Source organism: Vipera ursinii, assembly GCF_947247035.1.
Source record: "Vipera ursinii genome assembly, chromosome: 12".
Lineage (NCBI taxonomy): Eukaryota > Metazoa > Chordata > Lepidosauria > Squamata > Viperidae > Vipera > Vipera ursinii.
Genome location: NC_139525.1, coordinates 2,871,031 through 2,891,957, shown reverse-complemented (window position 1 = coordinate 2,891,957; position 20,927 = coordinate 2,871,031). Strand labels below are relative to the sequence as shown.

General features: G+C 40.6%; 1 protein-coding gene across 7 annotated transcripts in view; it reads right to left on the bottom strand.

Moving 5' to 3' along the window:
* FMR1 (fragile X messenger ribonucleoprotein 1) overlaps positions 1 to 18,920 on the bottom strand; it is a 33,595-nt gene extending 14,675 nt beyond the window's left edge. The window contains exons 1-16 of one of the 7 annotated variants that reach the window (XM_083372292.1): positions 18,237 to 18,915; positions 15,284 to 15,336; positions 14,069 to 14,162; positions 12,392 to 12,463; positions 11,777 to 11,925; positions 11,282 to 11,375; positions 11,071 to 11,187; positions 10,192 to 10,362; positions 10,021 to 10,099; positions 9,114 to 9,223; positions 8,420 to 8,506; positions 8,018 to 8,213; positions 7,420 to 7,599; positions 6,287 to 6,366; positions 5,278 to 5,370; positions 2,573 to 4,576 (exon numbers count right to left, since the gene is read on the bottom strand). In XM_083372292.1, coding sequence (XP_083228418.1) covers positions 4,499 to 4,576; positions 5,278 to 5,370; positions 6,287 to 6,366; positions 7,420 to 7,599; positions 8,018 to 8,213; positions 8,420 to 8,506; positions 9,114 to 9,223; positions 10,021 to 10,099; positions 10,192 to 10,362; positions 11,071 to 11,187; positions 11,282 to 11,375; positions 11,777 to 11,925; positions 12,392 to 12,463; positions 14,069 to 14,162; positions 15,284 to 15,336; positions 18,237 to 18,287 — 1,704 coding nt within the window. In that variant the 5' untranslated portion in view covers positions 18,288 to 18,915 and the 3' untranslated portion in view covers positions 2,573 to 4,498. Of the gene's footprint in view, positions 1 to 2,572; positions 4,577 to 5,127; positions 5,422 to 6,286; positions 6,367 to 7,419; positions 7,600 to 8,017; positions 8,214 to 8,419; positions 8,507 to 9,113; positions 9,224 to 10,020; positions 10,100 to 10,191; positions 10,363 to 11,070; positions 11,188 to 11,281; positions 11,376 to 11,776; positions 11,926 to 12,391; positions 12,464 to 14,068; positions 14,163 to 15,283; positions 15,337 to 18,236 lie in introns of those variants that run through there. The other 6 variants (XM_083372290.1, XM_083372289.1, XM_083372291.1 and 3 more) reach the window with 6 other exon arrangements.
* Between the last annotated feature and the right edge of the window lie 2,007 nt (positions 18,921 to 20,927).

Below are 20,927 nucleotides of genomic sequence, written 5' to 3'. Positions count from 1 at the left end.
AATGAGATATTTACATTTTAATTCCGCAGGGATTCCAATTTTAAGCTACTTAAGTAGTAACCCTAGCTGAGACATAAATCAATGGATGAAAAAGTAAGCTATCAGATTGTTACTTAATAATTATTAAATCCTAAAACAAATGGTTTTAGCATCCTACTTGGAAGGAGGGTAAGATTCTAAAGAAAAGAAACTAAACCATCTTGTGATGAACAGAGATGGCAATTGAGCAGAACGTGGCCACTTCCTGGAAGTCTTTTATGAAGTGTTTGTTAGAAAGGGGACAGCAAGATCAGCACTTTTGACTGATTGTTAAGAAAAGAATAATTATGACAATTTGAAGAAAAGGGGAAAGAACTGTGTGCTATTAATTCAACTTCCTTCAAGGGACAGTGTATTGGTGTGCCGCTGAACCTTTCCAGAACAGTTGAAGATTAAGACAGTCTGGCTAGTGTAAAGGCTCTTTTGTGTGTTGGGACACAAAACATTGGTACAGTTCTTGGTTATTGAAATGGCATTCTAAATCACCTATTTTGGAGTAAAACTTAAGACCCTTTTCTAAGCCTAGACCGCGAATGCCTACAGCTTTCTCACAGCCAGTCAAGACTAGATACTGAAAAATATTTTTAAGTAAAATTTCATTTAGCCGCAATGGTGTAGTTATTGTGGAAGGTCAAGGTAACTAAATGACTTGCAAAGAGTAGCTTGAGCTGGTTATGTCAGACAGCAAAGCCAGAATCAGGCCTCTCTTGAGGTTAAACCCGTTTTTAAATTTGATGAGGAACTGGTGATTTTTCTAGAAACACCCTTAGAAATTGGGATCAAGGTTTCTTCTGCAACAGCCACAGATTGATGCACCACATAGCAGACAGCTCATAATTGTAGCTCTTGAGATTTTAACTGTAGCCAGGATATGCCTGTTACCGTTGTCAGTGGCAAATCAAATGGTGCAGTTGTCAGAAAGGCAGGAAATAGGAAAGGATGCAAAGAACTTGAAGGGAAAAAAAAGAATGTAGAAAAATAACTGGAAGCTGAAAAAGAGGGTAAAGTAAGGTCCCAATTATGACTCGTTTTCCTGGAAATGAAAAAAAGGAACAATCCCATGCTTAGATCCAGGCAGAAAACCCGGACTACGGTTATGGATGCTGCTTTAATAGAATGATGGAGGTCAACCTATCAACTCCCCAGCAATATATAGCCTTGAGTAGGCAACTTAAAGGTTCTACAATTCCTACAGACAGGGTTGTAATACCAGGTCATATTAAACTTGTGGTGAGGACTTTGGCACTCATCGACTGTCCTGTATTCGCCAAGGTGCAAAAATAACAATGAAATGAAGAACAAAGGCCTACCTTAATTCAAGATTTTGAAGATCACCATTTATAAAACTATCATAACTAATGTAAATGCAGATACTGTTGTCTGCCGTGGAGTAACCTGCTCTATTCTTTCAGATTCACTTCAATCTACCTTTTTTTTTTTTGCAATCTTTGTAACCATGCGCCCAACAGAGATGCACAGGGAAGCTGTGGAGGATCCGTCACTATGGGGATGTCTATTGTGACTTACTCACTGGGAAGGAGGGGCTAAAAATGATGGGTTGTCATGGGAGGACTTGGGACAAGCTGGGGCACAGTTCTGAATGGGTCGCAGCACAATTTCTGACTGATTGGAAATTCTAGCTGCATGTGTGTGGAAGACAACTTGTTAGGGAGAGCTGCAAGGGAAATGGTTTGGTCCCATAGGATTAGCACTCTCCATTCTGGAAGGAAAGAGTAACTGGGCATTCAGTCTGCAGAGGACAATGTAAATATGAAAGAAAAGAAGTACAAACTAAGTGAAAGAAACAACTGAAATATTCTAAAGAGGTACTACAACAGAGTGGTTGTCCCAAAGGTGTTTTTCCAAAAGGCGACTGAACCTCCATGGTTGTTTCAAAAAAACACCCAGAAAGACCAGTTGCCTTTTGGAAAAACACCTTTGGGACAACCATGATCTGGACGATTGAGAATCACTATGGACACACAACAGAATGGCAATTTAAAAATTCCCCTTGGAATGTCAAGTATAACAAACAATCCAGGGGTTCAGTCAAAATTCCCTTGCCTTCCTAATAGGAGATTCTTAAATGTGAAGACCCTGAATTTGCACGGCCTTTCAAGACAGCAAAAATAATAAACAAGGAGAGGTAGATAGATGCCACTTCTTCACTCGGGTCATCTTACAGCATCATTCAAACAATGCTAAGCCACTATTAAAGGAAGGCTTTATGTCTATTGGGTGATACTTAGCGGAGTAGGAAACGGCTAACGATATTATTTATATCCACTGTTAGTAGCAGTCTACTAGAAATTAGCAGTCGCCAGCACAATATATAACTATGATCATGCTCCACCTTGAACAAATTAGCACAATCATAATATGGAACCCCTCCTTCCCCCCCCCCTCACAATTATCTTTTCTCTAGTGCTAGTGAAAAGGAAACAAACCAGCCAATTCAATTGTCTGCCTGGAAAAGAGAGATGTCTAATTGTACTTTACTTGAATGTTGTGGCCATTCAAAGATATCTTTCAATCTTTAAAAAAAACTTTTATTTTTTTTGTTTTCAAAATAATTGTAATTTATTAGACCATATGTGAAGTTGCCATTAAGGAAGTGAGCCCAAACATCAGACATTTGCTGCACTTTCAAACCTTTGTAACACGCATGATTCTCAAAATGAGTCTTACATTTGGATTTACAATTTGTTTTTAAAATGTACCAATACTTAAAAACAGTGAATTTTTTTTTAAATTGAAAGGGATACACATTTAAAGCACAAAAATACTGCAAAATGTCATTTGAAAATGGTGATTAATCTGTTAACAGTTTTAGTTAAGTCAAATCTAGTTAGCACCTTACTGAAGTCAGCCTCGAGTGTAAAATTAGTGCATATAATTAGTACGTTTTGACCAGTAATAACATGTTACCAGCCCGTTCTTGAAATTGAAAATATTTCAGTTTTCACACTTCTGGAATAAACAATGTTTCCAATTTCAACACAGAAAAAAACAGGTTCCTGCTTTAAGTTGATTTGTTTAAAAGCAATCATTTATAAAGATTGCATCAACATCCATTAGCAGAGGAAGATCCAACTTTATTGAAACTGCTTGCATACAAAATATATTGCACTATAACCAAACAAATGTCAACATAAAATCCAATCTGTTGTAGCTAATATGTACAGAGAATATTGCCCAAGAGCAGTTACATTACAAGGTCATTCTACCTTGGTTAATTATCTACAGTATTTTAAACCAAACAGCTTACAGATGATGTGTGCAAGGTACCAATTTCAGTTTTCAAATACTATACATTCCCCCAAAATAAATAATTAGAAATCAACATTTAATGTTTGGCAATATTTAAGACTATTTTTTTAAAATATTCGTTAAGTTGTGTGCAGTTTGTTGCCATTTTTATATGCTTGCTCGTATGCAAAGGAAAAAAAAATTAAATGAAAAAACACAGAAAGAAACAAAAACCCAACACAGACTGGGGCTGCAGTTTGTACAGTTCTGTACACAATCAGCAACACTCCCGCTGGAGTGATTTTAATAAAAAAACAGAATAGCTTAAAATGAATGTCCCAGTGAGTTCATTTTGCATGTAAATTTCATTCATGATCAGAAATAGTAAAGCACACCTCTTCCCCAATTATGGACAACTAAACCTTACACCAACTTCAATTACAAGCTTTTAAACTACTTGTGAATGAGGCCTTAAAAACTGATCTATATCCAACGCTGTCAAACTACAGTACATCCCTGAATTTTACGAAGAGTCGCATAAAACACAATCATCTTCCTATCCCATCTGAGATAGGGCTCGAATCTAAATATCAAAACTGCAGGGGAATGACGACAACAACAAAAAAAAAATCTTTTAAATTGGTCCTCTGGCCAGAGCTGGCACACACTATGAACAAGTTCTGGTTTGTTCCCTCGGCAACCATTAACTGTATTGTCACAACTGGGAGTATGCATTTTTTTTAAAAAAAAAAGAAAGACAAAAAACACCCAAATCCCTGTCCTGACTAAAAAAGAGGAGAAAATAAACAATGGGGGGGAAAAGCCACCACTTCAGTAACATGATCTGCCATTATCTTCAGTGCAAAATAGGCTTCTATCTTATAAACAGCCTAATGATGTTGATGCAAGGAAAAAATTATGGAAAGCATGCATTCTTCTAATAAAGTATTAACTGTTGGAGAGGTTTTGCTACATATATATTATACATTTAAGTCCTATTCAGATGTTCTGCCTGAAGAAGGTACAGGTGGGGAACCCAAGGGCTCTTCCAGGTGAGGTGAAACCTTCAAGCTACTAGGGACCCAGTTCAGGCCTCCCTACTCAACCCAAAGAAATTGGGCGCTTCAAAGGTGGGGCAGGTCCCTGTGAAGACTTGGGAGTCAAGCTAAATATCAAAGCTCCCAAGTGGGCTCCTGCACCCTGAGCAGGCCTAGCACCTGAACAACAAGAGTTCAGCATTTCCAACTCGATCTTCCCTGATTTCTGCTTCCGAAGAGAATATTCCTACCTGCCAAGATATAAAAAAGGCACATACCATACAACTTTTTGCTAATGAAAATGACAATTTAGTTACATTACACAGAGAATCCGGGTTCACTAAAATACTGAAAAAAGTGAACCCCAAAGTGTGAATTGACACAGGACGTAAAAGCATAGCTTTAATTTATTTTATTTATTTTAAATGAGGAGGTTTTAATAGATTGAAAACAGAAGCCCAATTTGATTACCGCAAACACTATTTATTCTGAAAATTGAAATTTAGCAGTGATTTTGACCAGATGCGTTAAAATGGTACAACTGAACAGAAATACCAATGCACAGTTCAGTATTTTTAAAACAAACAAAAGGATTTCTTTCATTGTTTGAAGTGCAAAATGTACTTGAAAGCATTTTGTTTTTTCAGAAGTTCAAGGTATTTTAATGCAAGTATAATGTCTTATTTTGGAAAAAAAAACTGCATACTGCTGATGTTAAAAAAAGGCTAACAGAACTTATATATATATATATATATATATATATATATATATATATATATATATATATATATATATATATATATATATATATATATATATATTCATGCCCTGCGCCCTCTTGCCTACTATTTGTCTTTGGCCTAACAAGTTTCTCTAATGTGGAATAAGATTTACTGGAACAGTTTAGGAAATACGACTTCTCAAGCTATGCAGTTTAGGGCACGCCATTCACCAACGGTTGCTGACTTTCTCCGCTGTCCGATTTTTCTTTCTTCGGGTTACGATCCTTACCCGTCCGCAGCCGGCTACCTTCGCTGGAGGTATTCTGTAAGGTTTTAGTGTGGACACTCCTTTCATTATTGCAGTCAATTCTGATCTGAAATAAGTTACAGTTACATAAAGCATAGCCCTTGGGACACTAGGGAGAACCCACCGAGAGCTGCCAGAGGGGACTTTAAAAAGAATAACAATAAGAGGTTTTTTCCCCTTCTCCAAGTGAAGTAGGCTCTGGGAAAAATATATTAGTTAAGAGGCAGGCAATTTGGATATTGTGAGGTAGCGTTTTATAGTTAGGATACTGGATTCATATATTGTGCATTATGTACAAATATACATTATGCAAGTTAGCTATTACTTTGCTCAATAGGAGCATGAAAATTATCTTTAAGATAAATTATGTGCTGACTTTATCTGAATCTGTAGGACTTAAACTGATCCCCTGCGCCCAAACAGGTAGTCCTCGACTTATAAGTTTCATTTAGTCACCGTTCAAAGTTACGAACAGCACTGGAAAAAATGACTTAGGACCATTTTTCACATTCACAACCATTGGCAACATCCCCGTGGCCACGTGATCAAAATTTGGACACTTGGCAACTGACTCATATTTATGACGGCTGCAATGTCTCCCGGGGTCAGGCGATCCCCTTTTGCCACTTTCTGACAAGGGAAGTCAATGGGGGAAGCCAGATTCACTTAACAACTGTGGCAAGAAAAGTAATCAAAGGGAGCGAAACTCATTTAACAAACGTCTCACTTACCAACACAAATTCTGGACTCAACTGTGGTCGTTACCTGTATGCTAAAATATTTCTCTTAACCTTTTGGGAAGTGGGCAAAATTAAAAACGTGAACAAAACCATAATAAAGCCAACTAAGACTGATGCAGGGACAAAAACACAACATATGCTGCCATGCAGCTAAGCATGTTTCACTTGTGTACCAGTAGAGACAAAACTTACCTGAAGTGAGCCCTCTGTTCTCCCTTTAGCATCTCTTGAGTTGCGTTGACGGTTGTCTGTCCTTGACTGCTCCTCATTTCCTACATATCAAATTTGGATTTTAGGAAGGTGACTTTGTAACACATTTAGTCTGTCTCTATATCTTTGTCTACTTTTTTCCGTTTGTTGGCGATTTGGCCAATATTCTTCTGGTGCTATTGTAGTATATAAGCTAATTACTAATATTACTATTAGCTATGGACTTCCCCCTTTTCATCTGTAGGTTACATTTGAAGCTGTCCAGAAAAACCTAATTACATGCCAGCCTATTAATTAAAGGTAAAGGTAAAGGTTCCCCCGCACATTTGTGCTAGTCGTTTCCGACTCTAGGGGCCGGTGCTCATCTCCGTTTCAAAGCCGAAGAGCCAGCGCTTGTCCGAGGACATCTCCGTGGTCATGTGGCCGGCATGACTAGACGCCAAAGGCGCACGGAACGCTGTTACCTTCCCACCAGAGTGGTCCCTATTTTTCTACTTGCATTTTTACGTGCTTTCGAACTGCCAGGTTGGCAGAAGCTGGGACGAGTAACAGGCGCTCACTCTGTTACGCGGCACTCAGGATTCGACCCGCCAAACAGCCGACCTTCTGATCGACAAGCTCAGCGTCCTAACCCACTGAGCCACCACGTCCCTATAGCCTATTAATTAGTAAGGCATAAAATAATTCTAAAGCTTGGAAATGCTGCCTTTCGTTCACAACCTGAGAACGAGCCATTTCCACCGAGTTTATCATGAAGAATAGGAGTCTGAGAAAGAATTGCTATGTTATTAATTAGGTAAGCAAACATTCTTCAGGTAGTCCCAACAATATTTCTGGACATCTTACAGGATCAACAACAATTTGATCTTCCAATCTTAATCAACACAAAATATTATTGGAGTGTTTTGTTTTGATGGCTGTTTTGCAGATAAGCGAGTCTTCTCGTCACCGCCCTCCCCTTTCCGGACAAGACCTGTTTGATCTATGGCAGGTGACTGAGGCTCAATCCTGTGCTGCTTTTTTATTAAAACATGGCTGGCAATCTTAGGATAAGCAGGCCTGAATTTAAGAGATCACAAGGTCTGTACAAAAACCACCCGGACCAGAGCGCTTACCTTTGAACCCTCCCCGGCCTCTTCCGCCTTGGCCACGTGCGCCTCCTCCGCGCCTTCGCCCATCTCCTCTGCGCAGGTAGCTGTCTCGCTCTTCTTCCGCTGGGGCTAAGGACCAGTCGCTAAGCTCATCTCTGTGATCAGACTCTGTTTCAGAAGCATTGGATGCTTCAGAGTTAGTTCCTATCGAAGAGTTTGAAAAAACCAAGACATACCACAGGCCATTTTTATGAGGTTTTAGAAAAACCACCCCACAAACTATTGCCAGCTGAAACTGGTTTCCTGTTGTAATATTTTACAGTGGGGGAAAGTATGGTAGAATTATAGTACTGCTCGGATTTAAGTATTGTGTTTGAAAGTTTTAGCACCTCCTGTATATTTTTACTCCATCGGTTGAAAGCGAGGATTCATGGGACATGTGGGATATACTAAAATTAAATGAGCCAGGTAACAAGCTTGGAAGGGGTCACATTTCTACGCAGGAAGCACTTTTCATCGTTATAGCACAGCCTTCAGACCGGCTCAGCCTCCCTGACTGTTCCCCATTGTGAAGAATTCCAGAACTTCAGGCCTCCGGAACAAAGTCTTCCAAGCTACCCACCTGAAGCGTAGCCTGGGCCACGCCTGCCGTGCCCTCGGTTCCTGTAAGGTCGGCCACCCCTTCCGAGACCAGGACCGTCATCAGTCATATAGACCTTTTCTTTATCGGGGCGATTCGGGGGTGGCCTTGATGTGGCCCCGATCTGTCGAAGTTGTTCATCAATCTGCAACCTCTCCAAACGGAGCTGATCCACTTCCTGGGGGAAAAGAGGCAATTCACCAGAGGCTACGGTTATTCTAAGAATATCCCTGTCTCGGTTCGTTTTCAGGCAGCACAGGAATTCATTTAGGAATGAATACCAACTGTGAGAATTAACTTAAAGAACATTCAATAATTTTGCGTTATTAACAGCTGGAAGCCAGGCTCCCTCTCCTTGCCAAGGCTAGTCAGTGGAATGCTCACCTTTAAATAATTGAGGTGGTAATCCAGCAGAACGGTGGCGTTTGTGATGCTGTCCTTGGTTCCCACAAAGACAAACGGGACCATTCCCTAGAAAGCAAATCCATAATCAATTGACTTCCATGACACCATCCACGCCACTCTAGTATCAGCACTCTACGTGCAGGTAGTCCCTGACTTACAACAGTTCACTCAGTGACCGTTTGAAGTGACAAAGGCATTGAAAAAAAAGTGACTTAGGGCCATTTTTCACACTTTCGACCATTGCAGCATCCCCACGGTCACGTGATTTACATTCGGACGCTTGGCAACTGGTTCATATTTATGACGGTCGCAGTGTCCCCAGGTGTGCGTGTCATGTGATCCCCTTTTGCGACCTTCTGACAGATTCACTTAACGACTGGGTTACTAATTTAACAACTGCAGTGATTCCACTTAAAAATTGTGGCAAGAAAGGTCGTAAAATGGGGCAAAACTCATTTAACAAACATCTCACTCAGCAACGTAAATTTTGGGCTTGATTGTGGTCGTAAGTTGAGGACTACCTGTAATCTCATTAAGCATTTACAAAGATTCAACTGGCCTGGGTATTTAGCTAATATTACAAAAGGCAGAACGATTAAGTAGCTCCCTGAACTGGTTTGCAATAAAAAAGTAGATGGTTGTAGAAAATATGGAACATTACTAATGCACATACCTCTTCCTGTGGAATATTTTTATCGTTTTCAGCCTCAATTCGCACTCTCACAACTCCAGATTTATCCACTATCTCTTGAATGAGTTTTCCATTTTTTCCTATAACCTTTCCTATAAAAAGTACACAAGAAAACATTTCTTCAAATCAGAAACATTATGAAAAAATGGATGACAAGTTAATTCTGCCAAAAATCCTTCCACAGATGCTCAAATATTTCATTTCTCTATCAATAAAGTAAGTCTGTTGTCACAAGGACATCAGTGCTTATGTCCCTTTGATAGGCATCTTTAAAAACACTTGAGTACTTATTTTCAAAAGGACTCAACTTTAAAGATTTATTTTCCTACATGCTGAGATAAGATTGGTAATTGCAGGAAATATTTATTAAAATGGATGGAAACCAATTACTAGATATGCCCCATTAAAATGAGATTTAATTAAGTCTGACAATAACCTCCAATATCAATATTGCAAGGAGAAATCTGTGTCCAATTACCACAGTAACCTCACTTGTCAAACTGATGTCAACTGATGTCAACCTACTCAACTGATGTCATGAAACAAGGATGACCACCAAATCAAATCCTTGTTTTCAAGATTAAAAATAAACTTATTTTGTGAAGTACAGTAATTCATTAGAAAAAAATCATTATTAAATTCAGATTTGCAGAGTATGAAATGGAATAGCAATGATCCTGGGTCAACAGTTCCTTGTAGCCAGTTTGACACATCACTGTAAATCAGCAGTAAGACAATCCTATTAAGCTACAGCTTCATTTTAAGTCAGCCCAAATGATCAGAATTGCTATTATGCTAAAAAAAGTAGATTAACCATACTGTGAAAAATCTCCTCCCGTCTTTATTTCTAAAATAGTCAGGTTTCAAACACACATTCTGACAGACTCACCTACTAAGTTTCTTGGGACCTGGATGACATCTTCAGCAAATTCAAGGTAACTTCTGGCCTTCTTCACTGCATCTTGATCCTAAGAAAAACGTAAGTGTGTTTTGAAACACTGCAGTGCCTCAGAACGTCAATGGACATTTTAGTGAAAGTAGCTTCGGAAATGCCACTCACCTCCCCATAAATATGGAATGTACAAGTGTCTTCGTCAAGATCAATTGCTGTCACCCCTGGTACCTTACGGGCTTGCTGGATGTTAGCTCCGTGAGTGCCGATAGCCAGACCCATCAGATCTTCACGTACAACAAACTGCTCGTGAAATCTTGAAGCAAGCTGCCTTGAGCTCTGGAAAGACATTCTGGGTTACACATAAACCTTTGATATGAAGGCCCAAGGAGTCACTTTAAAAGAAAAATAAGACAGATCATTGGGTGTTCCCTCTCGTTTATTATTTGGGCATTTCTTAGCAACTACACCAAGCAATTACATCAAATGGCATGGGTCAGTTTAGTCACTGTTCACAAACGATACTTTCACTGGCACATTTATTTCAAATATTTACCTGGGGGGGGTGGTGAAGTTACATGGATTCCTGGAAGGCAACACTATCCCTAACATAGGTGCCTACCAGATATGTGAATTTAATCCCGAAAATTGCTTGGCAAATGTGATAATTGTTCAGAAATCTTCTTTAGAAAACACCCAGGTTAAAGAAAACTTATAAATTCATCTGAAAAAGTTCAGGTAGTAGTGGAGATAACCATGGAAATTAGATCAATATTATCAAAGCTAAAACTCATTTTTTAAAACACTCAGTGTCTTTCTGATAAACAAAATATCACAATCCGTATATTGGCATGAAAAAAAATCTAACTTTCCCAAATATACTAGAAAGCACATCCCATCATCCACAGCTGTGGAATGGTCCAGAACATCTCAGGGATGGTTGTCTCACAGCATGATTTGCTGATGTTTATGTTACTGTCAAACTTCAGTTTCTTTGCTTTGGCAGCAAGATGGCTACATCTATAAAAAAAATATTACAACTGTTACCTCTAGTTGCTTGCTTGCTTCTTCATTTCTCATTATCAAGGATAACTTGGTTCGAAGACTTCGAAAGTGCATATCAATTAACATATTTGCACGTTTTGTTGTTACTTCATTAATAGACTAAAGAATTAGAAAGGAGGGGGGAAAATCTCAATTAATATTATTACAAAGCAGAACATTTGAATTCAACCCCATCTATCCAAAAGGAACTTACCAAAATGATAAGCTGATGGGCCTCAGGATCGTATGTTACAGAAAATGCCCCAACTGCCTTTTTGAAATCTTTGTGAGCAGATTCTTTAGCACACCTAAAACAAGAGTTAGATCCATGATTAGAGAATGTGCTGTTATTTTGTCCACAGAACCTCAACAATAACAAATACAATCCCATGCAGTTTAGAGAATCATGCTGACCCTTCACTATTGTGACACATTTCGCAATGAATCGATTCATAAACCAGTTCTGGGAATTAACATTTATATTTATATATTTTCATTTGGTTTCATTCAGCAATTAAATTGCAGCTTAATGCTATGACTGTTCACACTGAAAAACATCATCTTTGAAATCCTTTAATTAAATGCTAAGTTGCTATGCACAGTTGTAATGCATTGAAAAGAAATAGTTGGTATCTTATTGGGGGGAAATGCAATAGTCATCTTAAGAATACTGATTATAACTTTATATACAGAATAATGTTGCACTTACATTTGCCTTAAATCTTCAGGTACATCAAGTTTAATCTTATGAAAAGTATCCTTGGTTGCAGGTTTGTTAGGATTGACAGATCTCAAACGCTCAATTGTGACTATTTCATTGTAGGTAGCATCACAAGCAGCATATTCTATTACATAAAACTAATGGAAAAGAACAAATTGTCCAAGACACTGTATAAGTAGGTAGTGATGTTTTAAGATTACATTTTATATTTGAAAGTCCCCACTGCTTACTTTTTGTTCCAATATTTATTACAGTAAAATCCCAATTTAATTGACTAATGAAAGGAATAGGGGTTTATGAAAGCCGCTACTCCATTAAATCCAAATGGGATTTTAACCATGTATGAAATGGCAAATGGGAATATAGGTACATGTATTTCTTGCATTTTGCATACGGAGAAAATGGAAATGGATTTTACAGATATAGATGCACCGGAGCATACAGAAAGATTTCCCCACTGCATCCAAAATCTACTAAACTAAGGTTTCTTATCTGAAGGTTTAATTCTACATTTAGAATCCAGTAAAACTAAGAGACTTACAACAATTTAAAACAGAAATCCTATGAATAAGAACAAAGTATTAAATATATATATATTCCTACCTCACCCTTTATCATTCTCACTTTAGCCAACCACCAGCAACATGGTTCCTTTTCATTAGCCCTGGAATAAACCTAAATGAAATAACAGTATAGAACATTGCATTGTTACACAATAAAATGTTGTCACCTGGTGGAGAAATAGCACAGTGCAATCCTAATGCCATCATCACACTAAAAAGTTGGCTTTAAAATGAAACATCCAGCAATAATCTGATTTGTTACATTTAAGAGGCTCAGATCTCAATATACCGCTAACATGGTAAATGCTGGTTCAGATCACATGACCGTGGAGTTCACTTGGTTTGGGGCTATTCGATTTCCCTTAGGCCAAACGTATCTCCTAGGATTACGAACCTGAAATGAGGAGAGACACCCAAGTACATCACCCCAAGCTCTTTAAAAGGCAGGAAATAAATGAAAAACTAATAAACAGAAAAGGGATCCCTATAGAGGCAATTGGTTTTAATCTTCTTTAAATTGCTCCTTACATCCACACCACTTGCAGTTCATTTAACAAGAAACACCCTTCAGCTAACCTGGAACAATCTGGCAAGTAGTTTTTCTATTGATGAATGGTACATGGCACAAATGGAAGCTGACACTTTCTTACTGCTATCCCAGCCTTATAAAATCTTCCATATGTTGGTAAGTTTATGTTTGATTTGTAACACTGGGCCACTTCAAAATGTCAGTGGGTATATTCAACTTCTTGTACTTATGGTCAATGAAAGCACATGGAGAAAGTGAAGTTGTTAAGATTGGCCCATTCTAACCTCCATATATTCAGTAAAAATGAGATGGTATCATATATAGAATACTTGTATTGCAGTTTTCCAAATCAAATGTTAAAATTCAAATGGTTTTGTCCACTAGAAGCTTGAAGGATTTACAAAAGTTTTGGTTTTGTTTTAATGTACACAAATTAAATTGCTTTGTCAAACTGGGTACAAAATGTGGACAACAAAGAAATTCTAGTTCAATATCCATCCTTGCTAGCTTCTCCATGCTCTGCATAATGACTACTCTCTGATTAAAACCAGCGCAAGAAAGAATATTTAAGAAGTATTTTTGTGAGGCTCCTCATGAGATTGCCCAACCCACTTTGATTTTCATGCAATCATGTCTGGTTACAAAAATATACATAGTTAGAATAAAGAACTAAAACTGGAATTTCTGTCCAAGAAGTACTCGGCAAAGCCAGCCCTAAGTGACTTTTTTTAAAAAAAAAATAACCCTTTAGAGTACCTTTATATTTATTCTAGAGAACTACATTCTTAAGAATTTCAAGAATTTACTTATTAAACATACCAGCCCATCACACCCATTGCCATTAGAGTAAATTAAAGTATAATTAAATTGAGGGACCTTAATACTGGCACACCTATTTAGGTTGCATGAGTCAGGTGAAACTTTTTGTGAAGCTAGCGCTATACTCTGCTACACATATACATTCCTTAAGTTATGATGATGTGTCTGAGTCCAAAGCAGTATCCAATGATAAATATTTGTCTCCTGTGATTGAACAAAAGAGTATCCAAGAAAATGTTATGTAACAGAATTGAGGAAAAAGAAACAGAAAGAAGCACTTGAAGACTACTGCAAATATTTTTTTCCTGAAAGGGCAGTCTTATTGTTATTTCACCCTCAATCAAAATGTAACATTAAAATGGGTCTTACCTCAACTTCATCACTTTCATTTATATCTTTATTGTACCCTGTAGGTGGAGGAAACCTGACATCGTGGAATGGAATCTGTCTCTCGGGCTGCCAGCTAAAATACACAATAAAAAAACCCCATAGGTATTAAAAATTAACAGTTGTAGGGCAAAAAAGCACACCAATTCAGGAAAGATGGACATTCTAAAATTATTTCCAAGGGATTAAGCAAGATAACTGGAAGAAACTGAATAAATACACAGCTAAGTCAGTCTTGGATTTAAAGCACATCCTTGGCAATCATAGTTGATAAACAACGGCATATAAGTGAGCGTGTGGAACTGCATATAATCAAGTAAGTCAGAAGGTGGGGAAAGAATGGAGAACCCCCTCAGTCATTTGTGCTTAGCACAAATAAAATAGGACTTGCAAAGGGGAAGATTACACTTCCCTCAGTGCCCAGAAGAGAAATGATGCAATATATTGCTATATACTTTACACTATATTGTTAAAAAATAAAAATAAACCAGAGTATCTTTTCCAAAGAACTAAGTTGCAACCTGAGTTTATTATTAAGATTGGGATAGTGTTTTAGGATTTACAGCATGGGAACTGAATTCAGCTCTCTTGAAAAAGAACTGCTGTTCATTGCATTTCATCCCATGTGAAACATAACATGAAGCTAGGTTGCTCATCCCACAAATAACAAAGATACAAAAGCTTATGCAAGTTTTGGTATGCAGAACATTAATGGACAATGGCTGCAAAGAGAACTCATCAAGGTGGCTCCATAAGGATGGAGAGGGTACAAAAGAAACAATTATGCATTAGTTCTCAACACTGCTTGGTGTCATCTGCAAATTTGATGAATTCCCCATCTATCCCCTCGTCCAAATCTTTGATGACATATGTTGAAGAGCACTGGGCCCAGAACAGAGCCCTGGGGCACCCCACTACACACTTCCCTCCATGTAGATGCGGTTCCACTGAGGACCACATGCTGAGTATGCCCGGTCAGCCAGCTATGAATCCATCTGATGGTGATGCTGTCTAACCCACATTTTTCTATCTTATCAAGTAGTAGTTTGTGATCTACTTTATCAAATGCCTTACTGAAGTCCAAGAAAATTATATCCACAGCATTCCTCCGATCCACTAATTTTGTCACTTGGTTAAAGAATGTAAGAAATAATAAAAAACAAATAAGAAACAAAGAAAGTAAGTAATAATACTTACTTATTTTCAAATGCAACTGTTATTGAATCTTCATGGACATCTTTCACAAATGCCTGAAAGAAAGAAATAAGATTTAATAGCATATTATATATTAATCTATTATTGATATTTCTCTTACCACAAGAGGGCCACTTTGAACATTCTAAATATACTATATTGGGAAAGCATCATGAGGATAGGAGTGATCCATCCATATAAACAAACTGGCTACTTATGGGACAGATTGAAGGTTTAAAAAAAAAATTACATCGTGTTCATGGATGTGCCAGCTATTATTCTAGGACACCAGTTGCGGGCTGAAAATCTAGGCCTGCTGCCGGTCACAGAACTATGCTCATTATAAGCAAGTGAAGATTGAAACTGGACTGCGAGGTGCTAGAGAAAAAATGCACTCACATACATTTTGGGCCAAGTTTAAATCACTGGGCAAAAGATTTTGATGAAATAGCCCTAATATATTTTTCTTCAAAAGTACTAGACTGCCATAGTGGAAGTGGATTAGGACCCCCAGAGAGATTTCAAGTAGTTTAGTGTTGGCAGTTCACACTTATAAACCTTGCAAGGACAGTGGAAATGTTGTCAAAACTTGTTCTGGACTTTCTCACTTTGCTGCATTATCCTCTGGTGGCAGTTGTGGTATTACAAAGTTTGAGAGCCCCCGTTTTAATGGAAAATTCAGTAGGTTATACGATTTTAATCTGAACTGCTTGTTAGGTCAGATGTTAAACTCTGAAATCTAAACATAAAATAAATCATTTAATAAGGTATTGCAAATTTAGAACAAAGTCAGAAAACAAGGTTACCAAGATACTATTAAATAAAGATAGAAACGCAATGCAATGCTCAAGTAACAAATATACACTACAGAAGGAGCTGTTCTTCATGCTTCGGTTATACTAATAGTGGAAAACTATTTTAAACATTGAAACTTAATGTTGTGAAAATATGCACAAATCTAGCCGGTTAAAAATTAAAATTGCTAGATCACAAAAATTAGTACATATATCCAACATATCTCTGAAAGAACCAGATAACAAATCAAGATTATCTTGAACTTCTATGCATGAATTTGAATAATGACAAATGATGCTTTATTCTCCTGTTCATGCATTCATTTCTTTGTTAACATAAGTACTTGCTTATTAGATGAACTAATAAAACAATATGCTTATAGCGTGCAAATTTCCATTACTGACTTAGATTGCAAATTATATTTGGATTGGTCAAATTTATTTCTTTTTATTATTTAACCCTATGCCTTATGTTATATAAGCCTGGCTCAATGACCAAAATTTGTAAAAGTTCACAAAAGTATGCACATTAGAATCCTACACCAGAGCATTTTTTACAAATACTTGATGCTTAGCTGCTTCAGCCTGGACTGAGGGGTTTTATGGTTTTAAATTTTAAACTCTTTTGGGGCTATTAATTTAATTTTATTTTAATTTGTACATTGCACTGTTTTAATTTGCCCTGTAAACTGCCCTGAGTCCCTCGGGAAAAGGGTGGTATATAAATCGAAACAAACAAATAAATAAATAAGGTAGGCCTAATGTATGCCATGTGGTTGCTAAGAGTCAACAAGGACTTGAGGACACATAACTAAACTAAGTTTCTAATTTGAACCATAGATAACAAGCACTGCATTCCTGGCTTCAGTGATCCTTTTGAATCTTTTTAAAAAATGTATGTAATTTCAGGCAACTGAAAGCAATTCAGATAGACCACCACACAAACTGTTTCCCCTGTTCTTGGTAAAATGCAATTTAATTATTTATTTATTTGTTAAGTTACACAGCTGCCACTCTCAAAAGCACAGCTCTGGCTGGCTAACCACTATTAGGGTATTTGATTTACTTTACCCATTATTACCATCATCAGTGTTCATTCTATTTAGATTCTTCAGATGGTTCTTCCCAAGTTTTTCCTCAGCCTGCAACCTGTTACCTCTCTCCAGACCCCTTTTTTCATCTCCATCAATGTGCTGTATACTTGTGTTGGTCCCAGGACCCCAGAAAAAAAAAGGGGGGGGATCCCAACACCCTCCCCAGGGATCTGCAAAATAAAGTGATTTACCATCCTCTCTAGAAAAAGAACCCAATTTGAAAATCCCAGTCCATCAACCTGAGAACCAATAGTGAAAGAAAATGCATCTACTTTCACTATGGACGTGGTAAATATTTTCTTTATGCATGTATGTGTATATTTGCGCGCATATGTATACACACTACATTATATACACACAAATATACATATATGCATGTATATTTGTACATGTATATATACGCATATACGCAGATGCACATTTATGTACGCATAAATATATATATATATGCATATGCACGTGTATATATATAATGCATGTATGCGTATATATACACACACATGTACACACGCAAATCTACACGTATTTAAATATATGTGTGTATACACACACGCATACATTATGTGTACACACACATACATATAACGTGTAAGCCCTATTCCTGGAAGCAAAAGCTCTTCGGGGCTCCTCCATCCTTTTGGAAAGAGAAAAAGGCTGGAGAAAAAGACCTCTGCAAAGGCCTCCCCTCGAGTGGCACTCCTCCAAGGGCGGCCTGGGGAGTGTGTGGGTGTGTGTGTGTGTCCCCGAGAGACCCTTTCAGGGCTCCCACAATCTCCAACCAACCGACACTTTCCCAACTCCGGCCTTTGATGTCTAACACAATAACGGTGGGGGGGGGGGAGAAACGAAAACGCGGAGAAACCCAAACTCGGGGGGGGGGAGGATTCGCGATGCCTCATGAAAGGCTTAACCCGAGCCTCTCCCTCCTTCCCGATCCGAGGCAGACTCTGCCCGGGGGTCCCTGCGATCCTTCCCCGGAAAAAGGCAGGGCCGGCTCGGGGATTCCCCTCCTCCCCCCCCGCGCTCTCTCGGGCCCAGCCAGGCATGCGGGCGCGCGGGCGGCCTTACCTTGTAGAAGGCCCCGTTGGAGCCGCGCACCTCCACCACCAGCTCCTCCATGGCCAGGGCGGCGGCGGCGGCGGCCCCGCGGGCCAGGCGGCCCGTCGCGCTGCCGGCCTTGGGGAGGGCGCCCTCGGCTCCCCGCCCGGGCGGCGCGGGCCGGCGTCGTCGCGGGCGCTCTAGGCCGGGCGGCGGCGGCGGCGGCTCCTTCTGAGCCCTCTCCTCACGGCTCGTCGTGATGGCGGCGGCGGCGGCGGGGGCGGGCGTCGTGGCCCCGAAGGCGCCGGCGGACGGCGGCCTGGGCAGCCCGCGAGGGAGGGCGAAACGGTCGCCGGGAAGGGGCGGCTGAGGCGGCTGAGGCGGCGCGCGGGGCCCGGAGCGGGGGAGGGGCGGCGCGGCGGGCCGCCCGCCTCAAATGTAAACATGAAAAGCCTGGCGCCGTCACGTGACGCGGCGGGGGCTCCGCTCCTCCTCCTCCCCCCGCCCTCCTTCCCTTCCGGCCTTCCTTCCTTCCTTCCCTCAGGCGGCGGCGGCGGCGGCGGCGGCGGCGGGAGAAGCGGCGAGCGCGGGTGGGAGGGGCCGCGGAGGGGGCGGGGGAGGAGTGAAAGAGAGAGCGCGAGAGAGGCACGCAGGCGCGCGCGGCTTGCGCTGCGCCTGCGCACGACGGACGGACGGACGGACGGCGGAATGTTTGAGCGCCCTTTCTCGTTCGCTCCCTTCCCTTTCCTCTCTCTCTCTCGTTTCCCTCCCCCCTCTTCCCGTTCGCGCGAGAACTGCCCCTTGAGTTCCAGCGGGACCGAAAGGTTTGGGACGAGATCTCGCGCGGTTTGGATCGTCGCGGTAGGGAGAGCGCGCGCGGGCGCCTCTTCTTGGTTTTTTTTTTTTCTCCCACGCACGCGCGTTCGGACTTGTCACGCTCCTCCTCCTCCTCTTCCTCGCGACGTTTCTTCTAACGGCGACTATAACCTCCCTCCTCGCCTTTCGATCCGGAGTGACGGCCGCTCTCTCCAATGAAAACCGGGACGACTCAGACAACCAATCCCGAGCGGGGAAGTGACGGAGGAGGCGGGATTCCTGGGTTTATAAAAGGAGAAGCCGCCGTCAATGGCCGGCAGTGCTTTGGCGGCGGCGATGGTGGTCTATTTCCCGAGGCGAAGTAAGCGTGTATATTTATGCAAGAAAATAAATGGACAGTTTAAAACGTGCGGCTTTTCCACCTTCCCAAGGCTATTTAGAACCATTTGCAGCCTAACAAAGCCCAAGTATTTATACCAAATATCAGTAAACAGAAGCACAGCCCTGCAAGTATAGGCATTTTTGGTCTAATCCAGGGGTCGACAACCTCGGCTCTTTTATGACTCGTGGACTTCAACTCCCAGAATTCCTGAGCCAGCGTAGCTGGCTCAGGAATTCTGGGAGTTGAAGTCCACGAGTCATAAAAGAGCCGAGGTTGCCGACCCCTGGTCTAATTGAATGCATGGTGGCCAGTTATTTGTCCCCTTTTCTGTGGCTTAAAGCTGAAATGAATCCAAGGTACCTTCCAATTTTATTATTACTACCAAATAGACAATTCCATTAACGTCCACATCTGCCTAACTCAGGTCTTTGGGGAGGACTCGATAGGTGGACAAAAATGTCAAATCCGGTCTAAACCCCTGGCTGACTCTGCGAAAACCATAATAAATAATGTTAAGAAAGATAATACCGTGGTGATTTTGTTATATTTTAATAGGGGAGGGCGGGTGTTTCTTGGTCGTTTTATTCATGTTTTCTATTTTTTTTTAACGCTTCAATTGTAAGCCACCCAAAATCACTTTTATGAGTTAGCAGCCCTGTGAGTCAAATGATAATCAATTACTTTCACCCATCGTTCTCAAGGATCGATCCACTAGGCCAGGGTTGGGCAACCTTGGCTCTTTGATGACTCGTGGACTTCAACTCCAGCTCAGGAATTCTGGGAGTTGAAGTCCACGAGTCATCAAAGAGCCAAGGTTGCCTACCCCTGCACTAGGTTTATGGGCTTAACAGTTGTATGCTATGGGAGGATGGCAATAGGACTTTTACCCCCCTCTAAATGATGCGGTGGCTCAGTGGGTTAGGACGCTGAGCTTGTCGATCAGAAGGTCGGCAGTTTGGCGGGTCGAATCCCGAGTGCCGCGTAACAGAGTGAGCGCCTGTTACTCGTCCCAGCTTCTGCCAACCTAGCAGTTCGAAAGCACGTAAAAATGCAAGTAGAAAAATAGGGACCGCTCCTGTGGGAAGGGAACAGTGTTCCGTGCGCCTTTGGCGTCTAGTCGTGCCGGCCACATGACCACGGAGACGTCCTCGGACAAGCGCTGGCTCTTTGGCTTTGAAATGGAGATGAGCACCGGCCCTTAGAGTCGGAAACGACTAGCACGCGTGTGCGGGGGAACCTTTACCTTTACCTTTAAATGGAAATATTGCTTTCCAGCAGGAGTCCAAAACATGGGCTAGTTTGCTGTGCAAAGGTGTGCCAGCCACGGAATGTAGTACTACGATGGACCACAAGATGACTCTACAAGACAAGTTGCTGCTCAAGAAAATGAACAGGAAAGGTAGGCAGTCAGAAATCTTCTTGTTTGAAAGGAAAAGGTCTGTGTCCATGAGATGCATCACCAGTTGCTTACCAACCTAGCAAATGCATTCACACAAACTCCAAAGCAGAATTAGTGCTAATTG